Source organism: Equus asinus, chromosome 2 (assembly GCF_041296235.1).
Source record: "Equus asinus isolate D_3611 breed Donkey chromosome 2, EquAss-T2T_v2, whole genome shotgun sequence".
NCBI classification, from domain to species: Eukaryota; Metazoa; Chordata; class Mammalia; order Perissodactyla; family Equidae; genus Equus; species Equus asinus.
In genome coordinates this window covers 98,201,089-98,214,158 of record NC_091791.1, presented here as the reverse complement: position 1 = coordinate 98,214,158, position 13,070 = coordinate 98,201,089, and the positions used below count along the sequence as shown (strand labels likewise).

At 45.0% G+C, this 13,070-nt stretch overlaps 1 protein-coding gene across 1 annotated transcript in view; it reads right to left on the bottom strand.

Annotated features, from left to right (window-relative positions):
- HDGFL3 (HDGF like 3) overlaps positions 1-12,463 on the bottom strand; it is a 67,307-nt gene extending 54,844 nt beyond the window's left edge. The window contains exon 1 of the mRNA XM_044760600.2: positions 12,033-12,463. Coding sequence (XP_044616535.1) covers positions 12,033-12,116 — 84 coding nt within the window. The 5' untranslated portion in view covers positions 12,117-12,463. The remainder of the gene's footprint in view (positions 1-12,032) is intronic.
- Between the last annotated feature and the right edge of the window lie 607 nt (positions 12,464-13,070).

Sequence of the window (13,070 nt, the reverse complement as noted above, 5' to 3'; positions counted from 1 at the left end):
AGACAAGAACCTGCAAAGGCACAGTCAGAGAAATGGAAGAAGGAAGAACTTTTCAAGACAAGAAACATGGGGGGCTGGCCCCACAGCCGAGTGGTTAAGTGTGTGCTCTGCTTCAGCAGCCCAGGGTTCACTGGCTCAGATCCTGGGCATGGACCTACACACTGCTCATCAAGCCATGCTGTGGAGGCATCCCACATAGAAGAACTAGAATGATCTACAACTAGAATATACAACTATGTACTGGGGCTTTGGAGAGAAAAAAAAAAGAGGAAGATTGGCAACACATGTTAGCTCAGGGCCAATCTTCCTCAAAAAAAAAAAAAAGAAAAGAAAGAAAAGAAACATGAGGGAAGCCAAGGGAAGAGAATTTTGAAAAGGCAGTATTAAATTACACAGAGGCAAAATAAGGACTGAAATGTGTTCTTTGGATTGGCAGGTCACGCTGACCTCTGGGAGAGGGGCAAGAAAGAGACAGTAAGGTCAGTTATTTAAGAAGCTTGGCTACCAAGGAAAGCAGAGAGAGCCGTGCCTGAAAGATGGGAGAGAGGATTATTTCCAGTCTGAAGAGAGAGAGCCCGCAGAGGGGAAGAGGCTGGTGACTTACTTAAAGTCTCTGAAAACAAGGACTTTGTTTAGGCCACTTCTTTATCCCAGCACCCAGTCAAGTACCTGGGACATAGCAAACATTCAAAAAGCATTTACTGACTGTTGAAGGGAAGAAGGAAAAGAGAGGGGTCAAGCAAGAGGAGGAGGGTCTTAGTAAGGAGTATGGGGAAGAGGTGAAGGAGAGGGAAATGAACATTTTTTGATCTTCTGTTAAACTCCAGGCTCAAAATCCTTGAGATGACCCTGAAAAGAAGGCGTTATTGTCTCCATTTCACAGATGAGTCCGTGAGGCTAAGAGATTAGGCAATCTAACTAAGGTCATTCATCTGCTGAGGCTCCCGGCAATATGCAGGCATGGCTTCATCTGCCACAAAGCTCTTGCTCTTCCACTGCATCTTGAAGATGAACATATAAAATATGAAGGTCAAGTAATCCACTGAAAATGAGGGGCAGGAAGCTGAGTTGGAAGAGAGTAGTAAAACTATGTACTGACATGGGAGGAGAATGGACAAGGAGCTGACCCAGGGCAAGGACAAGGACTGCCGAGCAGCGTTGAGGACCTGGGTGAAATAATCCTGGAGCAGCCCCAGTCCGTGCGGCTTTGTGACTGTGGCCAGCTGGTCCCCGTGGACGATGTGCTCGAGCAGAGACGACAGACTGTAAGAATGACCCAGGAGGCGTCTGTAGGGTGAACGCATCAAAGTAACGAGGAGACTGGAGGAGAAGCGTTCAAGTGATCACGTGAGTCGACTTTGGCTAATAAGGAAGGGGGGAAGCCAGGAGGTGGCGGCACACCAAGAGAAAGTGGAGAAGTCCTGCGCTCACTCAGAGTTGACCGTAATACTGAATGAGAAGCAGTCATGGTGGCGCACAGGAGTCTCCAACCACTGCCATCTCCACTTCACTTCACCCGACTTCTCCACCTGCCCCTCTTGTGGACCTGTTCTACTTCTGCAATTTGCTTTTATGACAATATAAAAACAAGGGACACATTTGTTCTGGGTCACCTGATCCCTTGTAGTTAAAGACATCTCTGCCCCAGACAAGGAGCTTATTAAAAATGAAGAGTGGAGACCACCATGTTTCATGACTCTATCAAAGGCTCTGTGCTCCCCCTGCCACCCCACACAACACAGACAGGGCCAGGGAGCAAGAGCAGCAACCAAAGGCTGGGCTGGACAACCACCCGATTCCTGGACACCTGGCATCACACAAAGATTAATCTAATATTATTCCTCTTGTTCCCAGATATTTTCACTTCGTATAATGGGGTTATTTTCTAACAGAAGTATACTTATTTTGTGTGAGTCAATCAGTCAGATGTGAGATATAAAACTGTGCTTATGATAACTTTTCAGAAATGTATCTTTTTCAGAAATTGAAGAAAGCCTGACTATCATCAATACTAGGTTCTCTCTACTGAAACTGCAGTATCTGATAAGAGCAAAGAAATCTCTCTTTGTCGGACAAAAAGCGATTAAAAAGGAAATGAAGAACCATCAGAAATGTGTTAGGCTTATGACTTTACATCCGCCTCAGAGGGTACCACAAACCCGCCCCACTTAGAAGTCTTCTGGATTTCACAGAAGCCCCTCACCCTCAATCCTGAGACCTCCACAGTCCAGTCTCACAGACCCAAGAACCCTGAGCCTCAGCATCCTCAGCCAGGGAGTACCTCGGAGTCAGCGTGCATAGCTGGGTAGTCAGCAAACGTACGGAGCTTATTAGCCTCAAGAAGGCATATATATGAAACTATAATTAGTTTCAAGAAACTTGTACATACATTTGCAGTTCAAAGATAAGAAGAAAGATGAGAGTAGAAATATTTGATCTATATACCCAGCCTTTTGAGATCAAGGGAAATACTGGCCTGGATGGTTAAATGACCTAACATAATCTAGTTTTCATTTTTTATGTCCATGTGACCTTCGAGTAAGACTGTGGCTACAGCAGAATAAAAAGCTCAAGACTGTTAACTCATCTCAAAAATGCAACTACTGTTCTATATAAGCACATACAACTCATAGAGATTAACCCTTTGGCCTAAGAGACCAAACCAGTGCTTTTCATACTGTAGGTAGTGAAACTGATTTAGATAGTTGCAACCTGATTTTATATGAAATGAAATATAAAAATAGAATGCACTGCATAGAGTATGGTTTGGTGAAAACATTTTTCTAGTGTGTGTGTATGAAATTAATATTCATTTCTTACTGAGTTACAGTCAAAAGAGTCTGAAAGCCACTAGACTAGTCTGCATCAGAATCAGCAACAACGTCTCATTTCCAAGGTCTAAAGCCTTTTTCAAAATTACTGACCTAACCCTCACGGAGCGGTCCAGTGAAGGAGAGAAGAACAGTTATGCCTTGTTTGAAAATAGTTGGTCTCATTTTAAAAGTCAAGCAGAGTTTTAGAGGGAATTAATTTTCAATCCATTCCACAAATGCTCATTCTGAAAAAATGAACTGAGAACTTGTAATATCGCTCTGAATATGCATTTCCTCCAAAACTAAAGATGCTATTAGGACAAAAGTTCTACTTTGGTGACAAAGAAAAAGGAAAAAGAAATCCAAAGCCATGAGTTTACTTTTTGACGCTCCTCTCTACGTAAAAATTTTTGAGTCCTCTGTGAAACTCGTTTTTATATTTGCTAACCACTCCTGAATCTGACTGAACCTATCACTTCTACAACTCTCATCTTAAACACATTCTGCAGTAGAAACAGAAGTTACTGCTACGTTATCAAGACTTGTCCAGTCCCCATGGAGGCAGTGTTGCTACTATTGACTCCCCTATGCTTCGGAAAACTGGGACCTCCACGTCTGGGTGGCCTTGGAGACTATAATCAGAGAGCATCCAATCAGAGCTCGAGTCTCAGTGATCAAGTGGGAAGAGTAGTTTATTCACGGACCCCTTCGTATGCCAACACAGTCCAGGTTAGCCTGGCCCCAAATCTCGAAGATGTGTGGAACCTCTAGAAATGGCCCACCACACTCAGGAGTCTGAAGGAGGGGCACAATGGGAAATCCCCATAACTCCCAGAGCCTAGAGCCAATTCACTATTATGAAGCCACAAGGAAACTGCTGAAAGACCCCGCCAAACCATTAAAGCATTTACAGTCGTCCCTCGCTCTCCAAGGGGCATTAGTTCCAGGACCACCCGTGGACACGAAAATTTGAAGATACCAAAATCTGTGGTTGCTCAGTCCCTTAGTTGGCCTGTATCCGCAGATTCAAACAACTGCGGATCGTGTACCATGTCTATGACCTGCCAAGGGTTGAATCTGCAGATACCGAGGGCTGACTATATTGCGACTTGACTAGATTCTGAGCATTCTATAAGACAGTCTGGTGTTGCTGGGAGGTAATTATTAGGGACTTAATTAGCAAACAGTTCTTTCATGTACATTTTAGCATTTGATCTCTAGGAAAAAAGAAGGAAAAGAGTAAGAATTACCATCCTTCCTATTTTACAGACATTGCAATAAAAAAGATGCCCAAACCAAACAAACCAAGCAGTGGTGGAATGAGGTGCTTGTCTTCCAACTCCTGGTCTAGTTGTCTTTCCAACATCTCGGGAATCTTGCCTGGAAATCTGGAGGGGGTCACTCTAAAGGCCTGCGCTTACCAATCATTACTATTCATTCTCTTTACCTCCATGTGGCTATCTGTGACCACACATGGTTATTCACCTAGCTGCAGCAAATTCTTGTTTAGGTAAGAAGATATAATAGAAAAATTCAATTACTACCTCTATTTTAACCAGCCGAAAGGAGATTAAATACATGAATGGCAGTGAAAGAACATAGGAGAATGCTGTTATGAGGACTGAGAATGCAGCAGACGGGAAAGCTACAGGGGAGGGGGGGGTTCTGACCGAGCTTCCAGGCCCCACTGAACCAGTGACTCTCAGGACTCCCCTCCCTGAGGGTCGAGGTGCTGCGCTCTCTCACACGTAATGATCTGGAACCTCTGTCTAAGTCAACACCATGCTCTTCACTCAGACCAACTTCAATGGGTCTCTGCTTTCTCCATTTGCATAAGTGTCTTATTTCTTTTTATACTGCCTTGTGTCAAATGGCTTTCAAAGAGATATAGACTAAAGAAAGATAATATAATAAATGTTACATAATAAAAATTACATTCTCTGACTTAGGATTGCCAGCTTTACAGCAACTTGTACCCCATATATATATATATGCATGCTCTTCTAACATAACTGCCAAATGCTTCTTCAGTCCTTTCACCTAATCTGATGTCACATTTCTTACGTTCTTGTGGCATTCTTAATAGTCTGAGATTAGACACTTATTAAGTGTGTGACCTTAGGTGAATTTTTTAAGCTAAATCTTGGTTCTCTTACAGGGATATATATCTCTTAGTAGTTTTATCATATATCTTCATCCTAATTTGTAATCAAGACACGTATATACGATTTGATATATATCGCACATGATATATTCAGCCTAACTTGTAACCAAAGAAATTAATTCAATTAATATTTGTGTTTACTAAAATGACAAAGATTCTTTAAAATTTGAATCATCTACTTTTAATGACTATGGGAGAAAACAGATATTCTCTTATTCTGCTACTGGGTAAGAGAGTCAAACTTTTCTGGAGGGCAATGTAACAATATAAATCCAAAGTTTTAAAACATGCACATGCCCCCTAACTCAGAAATATAATTTCCAGAGATTTGTCTTGAGGAAATAACTAATGATTTAGCTAAAAGAACGTTTCTCAGAGTATTATTTTACAGTAAAAAACTGGAAATAATCTAAATGTTCTCCAATAGGAAGTGGATACTGTTTATAATAAATAGGTCCATACCATAAATTACCAGATGGCTGTTACAAATAATATCATAGAAATGTATTCATCACTACTGAAAGTCATGACATAGTGTTTAAGTGGGGAAAAAAGAATGCAAAACTGTATATATTACAAGACTTACATACCTACAAATATAGGTGCGTATTCATGATGTTTCTAACTAGGTACTACGGGGATAGTAACCTTTCTACAATGAACATTACTTGTGTAACACATTTTTTACACAGGTGAAATTAATATTTATAGCATGAATGTCAATCCATCCTCCCTTTTAAATAGTCAAAGACAGCTGAAGTAGTTTACAGCATGAGCAAACCATTTGAGGTGCAAGGACCACTGCTGACCTTCAAGTCCTCCACAGTCAGCACTGCTACTCTATCTGTGCTCAAGGACGAGTTTTATTTTCTAATTTGTTGCAGACTGACATTTTTATGAAATACATTAAAGATGAATTATTGGAAAAATAAGACATATCAAATACAAGCCTCACTTTTTTAATTAGATTCCAAGACCTGAAGTTACTCTATCAAACTGCTAAAAAAAATTTCTAAACTCTTACTCTCAATTTCTGTACCTATCTTGTTACTGACAGGTAACAGTCACAGACCATGTCTTCAGGAGCTCTGCTCAAAACGGTTAGGAAGCCTTTGTGCAGTGAGCTGATAACCGTATCAAGTGGGCTAGATTCCACTCTAACATCTGGAGATTCTTCCACGATAGATGATCACTTTCTCCACTAAACAGGGCTCTTCCTCTATTGTGCTTACTGTACTTACTAGTCTATAATGTTTTTCTAATGCTAACGATATTTTCAATAAAGTCACATATAATTTTCAGCCATCAGTCATTTTCCAAAAGAATCAAACAATCATATCAGGAAACCTGACTTCAGAGAATTAACAATATTTTCCAAATCATGGGGAAATAGTAGTCATTAGGGCATTCCAAAGGGGATGTGCCAGAAATACAGATCCATCTTGTTGAAATGGGAGCAATGGTAAACGTACATTTTGGAATTGAGAGTTGAAGTTTTAAGCAGATAGCTTAAGTATTTGCTCCCAGGGTTAAAGGGAAGAAAACGAGACGATGTGCTAGTTCTGTGACAACAAGAATATAGTCCCTGGGGAAAAGGCCGCATGAGCTGTGCCACCTACTTGAGGAATGAACAAATGATGGACTGCTTCGGATTCAGGCCAAGGTAACGAAGATTATAAACATCTTACTTTGAGATAAAAAAGAATTTCAGTCCCAAGTGATTCCCTGAAAACATATAGTTTGGTCTTGAGAAATAAAGCCTCATAGTTTAGTAGTTTACTGTCAAAGGCAAGAAGAATTGAAAGCGCTATGGATCAGAAACCAAGGATTCCCAACCAGAATTTACATTAATTTAACATAAACACTTTAATTATTTAATTATAATCATATTTTTAAGTTGCTGCAAATTTAATCTGTTGGTAGAAAAGTGAGAACTACACCTCGCACAGTGCCTTACATACAGCAGGTGCTCAATAAAAGCTCAAGAAGAGTCCAGCTCTTCCAGCTGTCATAGAATGGTAAGTCAAATGCTTTATTCTTGTTTCATCAAGTGAAAGGTTGAAGCTAGATCAAAAATATGCTGAGCACTGATTTGGTATGAAAGGAATAGAAGACTAAGGCAGTAAGCAAGACAGACAGAGACCAGAGCTAAAAAGAAGCCTAACGAGAAAGCTCTAAAGTCGTAAATGAAGCCTCTAAAATAGTCAAAACGGAACAGGAAGATGCAGCTTGGTAAGACTGAAGCCTTAGAGGAAAAATATTCCTCACTGAAAGCTAAGAATGGTGAAATTCAACCCATGAAGCAGCTTGGAGTCCTAGCTGCTTCTTCGTCCCCACCTCATACAAAGCGTGTGTTTTCTAAATCAAGGTATAACTCACATACAGTAGAGGGCAGATCTTAAATGTGCAGCTTGACAGATTTTTACATGTGGACACCCCACGTAACCTCCACCCAGCTCAAGTACAGGACATTTCCAGTGCCTCCTCCCAGTCAGGGGCCCCCCACCCCGCCACCTCCACACCCACAAACTGATCACCACGGGTCAGTATTGCCTGTTTTTGACTGTCATGGAATCACACAGAATGTACTCTCTTGTGTTTGGCTTTTTTCATTCAACCTTCTATTTTTGAGATTCATCCATATTTTTGTGGACATCAGTAGTCTGTTCCTTTTTATTGCTGAGTAGTACCCCACTGCATGAATATACTACAAATTTGTTTATCCATTCTCCTGTTGATGGACATCTGGGTTGTTTTCAGTCTTCCGCTATCATGGATAAAGCTGCTATGTACGAGAATTCTTGTACAAGGCTTCTGGTGGACAAAAACACTCATTTCTCTGGGGTATATGCCTAGAACAGACTGCTAAGCCACGAGGTAGGCGTGTCTAACTACAGTAGATCAGCCTAGTATTCTAAAGTGAGTCTATCAATTTAGTCTCCTACTAGCAACGTTGAGAGTTCTCATATAAAGTTTTTAAATTTAAAAAAGCTCTTCCAGGGCCGGCCCGGTAGTGCAGTGGTTAAGTGCACGCGTTCCCCTTCTCGGTGGCCCGGGGTTCACTGGTTCAGATCCCGGGTGCGGACAGGGCGCTGCTTGGCTAAGCCATGCTGTGGCAGGCGTCCCACATAGAAAGTAGAGGAAGATGGGCATGGATGTTAGCTCAGGGCCAGTCTTCCTCAGCAAAAAGAGGAGGATTGGCAGCAGATGTTAGCTCAGGGCTAATCTCCCTCAAAAAACAAAAAAAACAACAAAAACAAGTTCCATTGAAACACAAGAGTTCTGAGACTTTTGGGTTTTCTGCATCACTTTTTGTTTTCCATCTTTTAGAGCAGGCTAACAAAAGCAGAGTGCTCCCACCTCAGAGGACACACAAAATGACTGAGGGGGCGGTGAGTGTGGGAAGAAATAGCTCCTTATTCTTTTACCTAAAAAGTAAATTTCATTAATATTTAATACATAAATTGACACTAGTGTCCTTATTCAGACGGTTATATTCACTCACGTTGGGCAAGCTGTGATTTACTGCCATTTGTGTGCCCGTGAGCAGAATTATGGAACATCCACTGCTAAGTGAATTCTTGCCAAATGAACAAGTGGCTAAAAGGAGTCCTACAAAGATAATATTAATAATATAAGCACAAGCACATGAGGAAAGATAGAAACCATCTAGTCAGATCACACAAGAAGCAGGTAGAAAATAGCCCCAAAATTAATACTTTTAAAAATATGGACTTAACCTATTACTATTAATGATATTTTGCCAATAAGAACTTTAAAACATAAAAGTTTATATCATGTCATCCCTTTTAGTTCCTTTTTGTATTTATTTTATAATGTATGTAATAGTACAAAGCACATATATATATAATTTTAAAGTAAATTTACACATATGTGGGATACATGCTCACATTTTTTTTTTTACCAACAGGGCTCAGAGCCTCTTGTTTTAATATAAGTATTTTTGAGTATTAAGCTGGGTAATCCTGAGGCATAGATGAACGTCTAATTTTTAAAGTTATATATAATAAAGTATACTCCACTAGAAATAGCTGCTATTTAGTGTTAAAATAACGCATGTGAACAGGGAGGAGGACAGGATAAGCTGGGAAGCGGCAGGCGGGGGTGTTCGCGGGTCCTGGTCCATCCTATGTCTCAGTAGGGGTTTGTTACTATACCAGTGTCTGCATTTGTCCAACTCATTGAATGGTACATTTAACGTAAATGTGTTTCAGTCTATGTATATTTTACCTCAAAAGGAAAAAAAAAGATCTATAAAAAATATTGACCTCTAGTTAATGATATGCATGCTGAAGTCAAGTGTCTAGGAGTAAATTAGAGTCATGTCTGCAACTCACTTGAAACGCATTAAAATAAGACAGACTGCTGTATGGACAGAGGGATGGATATAGGAACAAACGCGTGATGGAGCAAGTACAGTAAGATGTTAATTGTAGAATCTACGTGGTAGATACACGGGTGACCACTGTACAGTTCTTTCAACTTTTCTATACGTTTGAAACTTTTCATGATAAAATGTTGGAAAAAATAAATCTACTCAAGAGTTGAAAATTTAAAATAGTGTAGCGATCCAGGGGAAAACTGAGAAATTTAGAAAGGAAAAAAGGTAGGAACATGCAAGTATCACTGCTTGGTGCTTTTACACACACTGATCTGTGAGGCGGGAATTACCCCTATTTTATAGACTAGTAAACTGAAACTTAGAAGGACTTCAGAGCATGCCCGCCGTGACAGCCAAAAGCTGAATCCAACCTGACCGAACTTACTAGAGGTCTGAATCCTCTCGGTCTACATTCCCCCCAAGGGGCTGCCTAGGACTAAACCTCTTCCCCAGGGCAGGAAGTTGTTTCTTTATTCCAGCATGGACCAGCATGGACCAGTTCTGACTGTGAGAAAGCTCCTCCCCACAGCCTGAACTGACATGTCTCCCCAGGCTTTTCCTCCTGGGTTGTATTCCTTGGGGCCATACAGAACCCCTACATGACTGGCCTTGTTATCAAGTGACAATATTTGAAATTTGACTATGTAAGATTTTTTTCTGAGTATTTTATAAGATTATCATCTACAAAGCCACAGCTAGGTGTAAAATGGGGATAATGTCTCACAGAATTGGGATGAAAATGAGAATATATATGAAGCATACAGTACTGTAACTAACAAAAAGGAAGGACTCAAATATCTTTTTCTTCTTTTTCCAACATTTACCTTTCCTTGGAAATTGCAACATGCCACTCACTATAAAATAACCCCCCCCCTTTTTTTTTAAAGAGACAGGTCCTTTCCTTGAGGAGGTCAAGTTAAATGTGAACAGACAGAGATTTTTCTTTCTTGTATTTATTCTATCTTATCTAACAATCTAATTGACTTCATCTGCTCATTTTATTTTCCATTTTGCTTTGGTTTCGAATTATAACTTCTAAAAATTTTATGTACAATTAGACATACAACTAGGACCACTTTTGCCGCACTTTTTTGGTCCAAAATTAGTACAGGTGGCCAAACTATGCAAACAACATGTTCCTGAAATTTTTAAGTCTATTTTCTTTTTGACTCTAGGAAGACGTTTTTCAAAGGTAAGATTAAACAATGGCACTGTGTCACAAGGAAATGACCAACTGGTAATGATAACCCTTAAATCACTTTTGACTATCTATAAACATAAGCGCCTTATAGCTGTTTCTCACTTGACAAATATACTCAAGGATTCCATAAAGGACCCCTAAAGTCACAAATCTTGCCCCTTTAAGCAATATGGCACTATCGTATAAAAATAACCAGCTATGCTACCATCAAAACTTTGCCTTATTTGAGGACAACCTATAGTTCAGATGTGGAGGAAAGTTATTTGCACAGCCTAATGGAACCTGAATAACTGTTTTTTCCACTTGAAATCTGAGGTTGTTAGTGTTGGAGGGAACCCTAACCATGATCATTTTATAGTTGCAGAAATGGATATTCAGACAGTTGAAATGATGAGCCCGGACCAGATAACCAGGTCCCCCAATTCCTGGCCCAGTGTTCTTTCCATTTTGCAAAAAAAGTGATAATGCCCATCCATTACTTCAACTTCACTAAATTTCAGTCTGGCCACCCATGATGTCACTTCCTTTTGTGAATGGTTGTATTTTTTTTTTTCAGTCTTGCTATCTTCACTTGACTGTGATACATTTTAGAGCTCACATTCCTATTTATGCCAATTATTTCCCAAGCCTATTTCTATTCCTCGAGGATACCAACGTCGTCTCCAAGACGTCCTGACCCTCCTTTTCCACGATCCTTGTTATTTAAGCAATTAACTACCAACTATTATAGAATTGAAAGTCAAAGGGATTTATTTTGAAACACAAAGCACACACGCTTAGTGCTGCATCTCTTCCTCACTCACAGGGCCTAATGAGAAATCTGCCTGCTATGTGTTGCACGCAGATGCTTTCTAGAGAAAAGAGCCCAGCGACAACCCTGCTACCCGGGAGGAGGCAGCTATTGTGGACGGGAGCGGGAGGCCAAGGATGAGGTTCGGGAGCCGACCTAAAACAAATATGGAGGTGAAGAGGCACGAGGGGCCGACTGGTCCCACCAGCCAGGGCCAGGCGGCCAGCTCCCGGCCATCCGGCGTCGGCTTCCAGGAGCGATGGGCGGCAGGGATGCAGGCACCCGGGACGCGGCGGGGGCAGGCGGAGCGCCCGCCATCGCGCTGAGGACGCTCAACAAGTCGGGAGGGCGAAGGAGGCGCCGGCACCCGGGCGCACGCCTGCCCAGGGCTGCCGCCGGCCTCCGAGGGGCCGCCGCCCTCGCCAGGACGCCCGCCGGGCCGCGGACGGCCATCTGCCCCGCGCGCCCCGACGTCCGGCAGGGACCCGGGTGACCAACGGCCCGACCCCGCCGGCTCGGCTGCAGGACGGCGGCCGCGGGCCTGCGGGGGCCCCGGGCCGTCGCGGCAGGATGGCCGCCCTCGGGCGCGGGCGCGTCCCCTCCGCGCCGCCCGGGCGCGCCATCCGCGAGGAAGATGGTGGGCGGCGGCGCCGCGTACTCACCCGGGCCGGCCAGTGCGGGTAGCCCTTCATCTTGGCGAAGACCAGGTCGCCCGCCTTGTACTCGCGGGGCCGCGGGCGCGCCATCGCGGCCGCTCCCCTTCCCGGTCGTCCTTGGGCGCCGCGCAGCTGCCGGGGCCGCCCCCCCACCCCGCGGGCCGGGCCTCGCGCTGGCCGGCCGGCCGCTCCGACGAGGGGCCGCGGCGAGGCGGCTGCGCGAGCTGGGCGGGGGGCGCCGCGGCCCGCGAATCCCGGCCCGGCCGCTCGGCCCTCGCCGCCGCCGCCGCCGCCGCGCTGCTCACAGGCGCCGCGCCGCCTGCCTCATGCCGCCGCGGCCGCCGGCCTCCCCCCCGGGCTCCGGGCGCGCCGAGCGCCGGGCCTCGCGCCTCCCCCGAATTCCTCCTCGGGCAGCGACCGCAAACACGATCTTATTATTGTTCTCGCGCGCGCGCCGCATCCCCCCGCCCCGCTCCCCGCTCCCTCCCCGCCCGCGCCGGTCGGTTAATTCCTAGGTGCACGGCCGCCTTTCGCCGAGAAACCGAGCGCGCCGGCCGGGCTGCTCGGCGGGCGGGCGGGCGCGCTGGGGGCGCGTCCTCCCCCAGCACCGAAGCCGCGCCGGGCGGGCGGGCGCGCCGACTCCGGGAGATGCCCCGCCGCCCCGCTCTCTCTTTTGTTCTGGGCCCGAGCGGCGAGCCGCAGCCCAGCCAATCACCACCTGGCCGCCCCCTCCCCGCCCGGCCGCGCCACCCTGGGGGGCTCCCCTGAGTGCACCCCCGCCTCCCGGGTCCACGCCTGCCTCCCGCGGACGCGCCCCCCGCCCGGCCGCCCCCCGCGGGCCGCTGCTGCGGGCGCAATCGGGTGAGTGGGGCACAAAGGCTCTGCAGGCCCGGGCAAGGCTGCGCGGGGACACTAGGCTGCTGGGAGGAGCCCCGCTCTGGAGCCGGCGACCCCGGGGGGGTCCTCGCCCCGGGCCTGCCCTTGACGGTGCAGCTGATCCACCAGGGCTGGCTCTGCAAGAGGCTTCGCGGGAGCTTTTCTCGT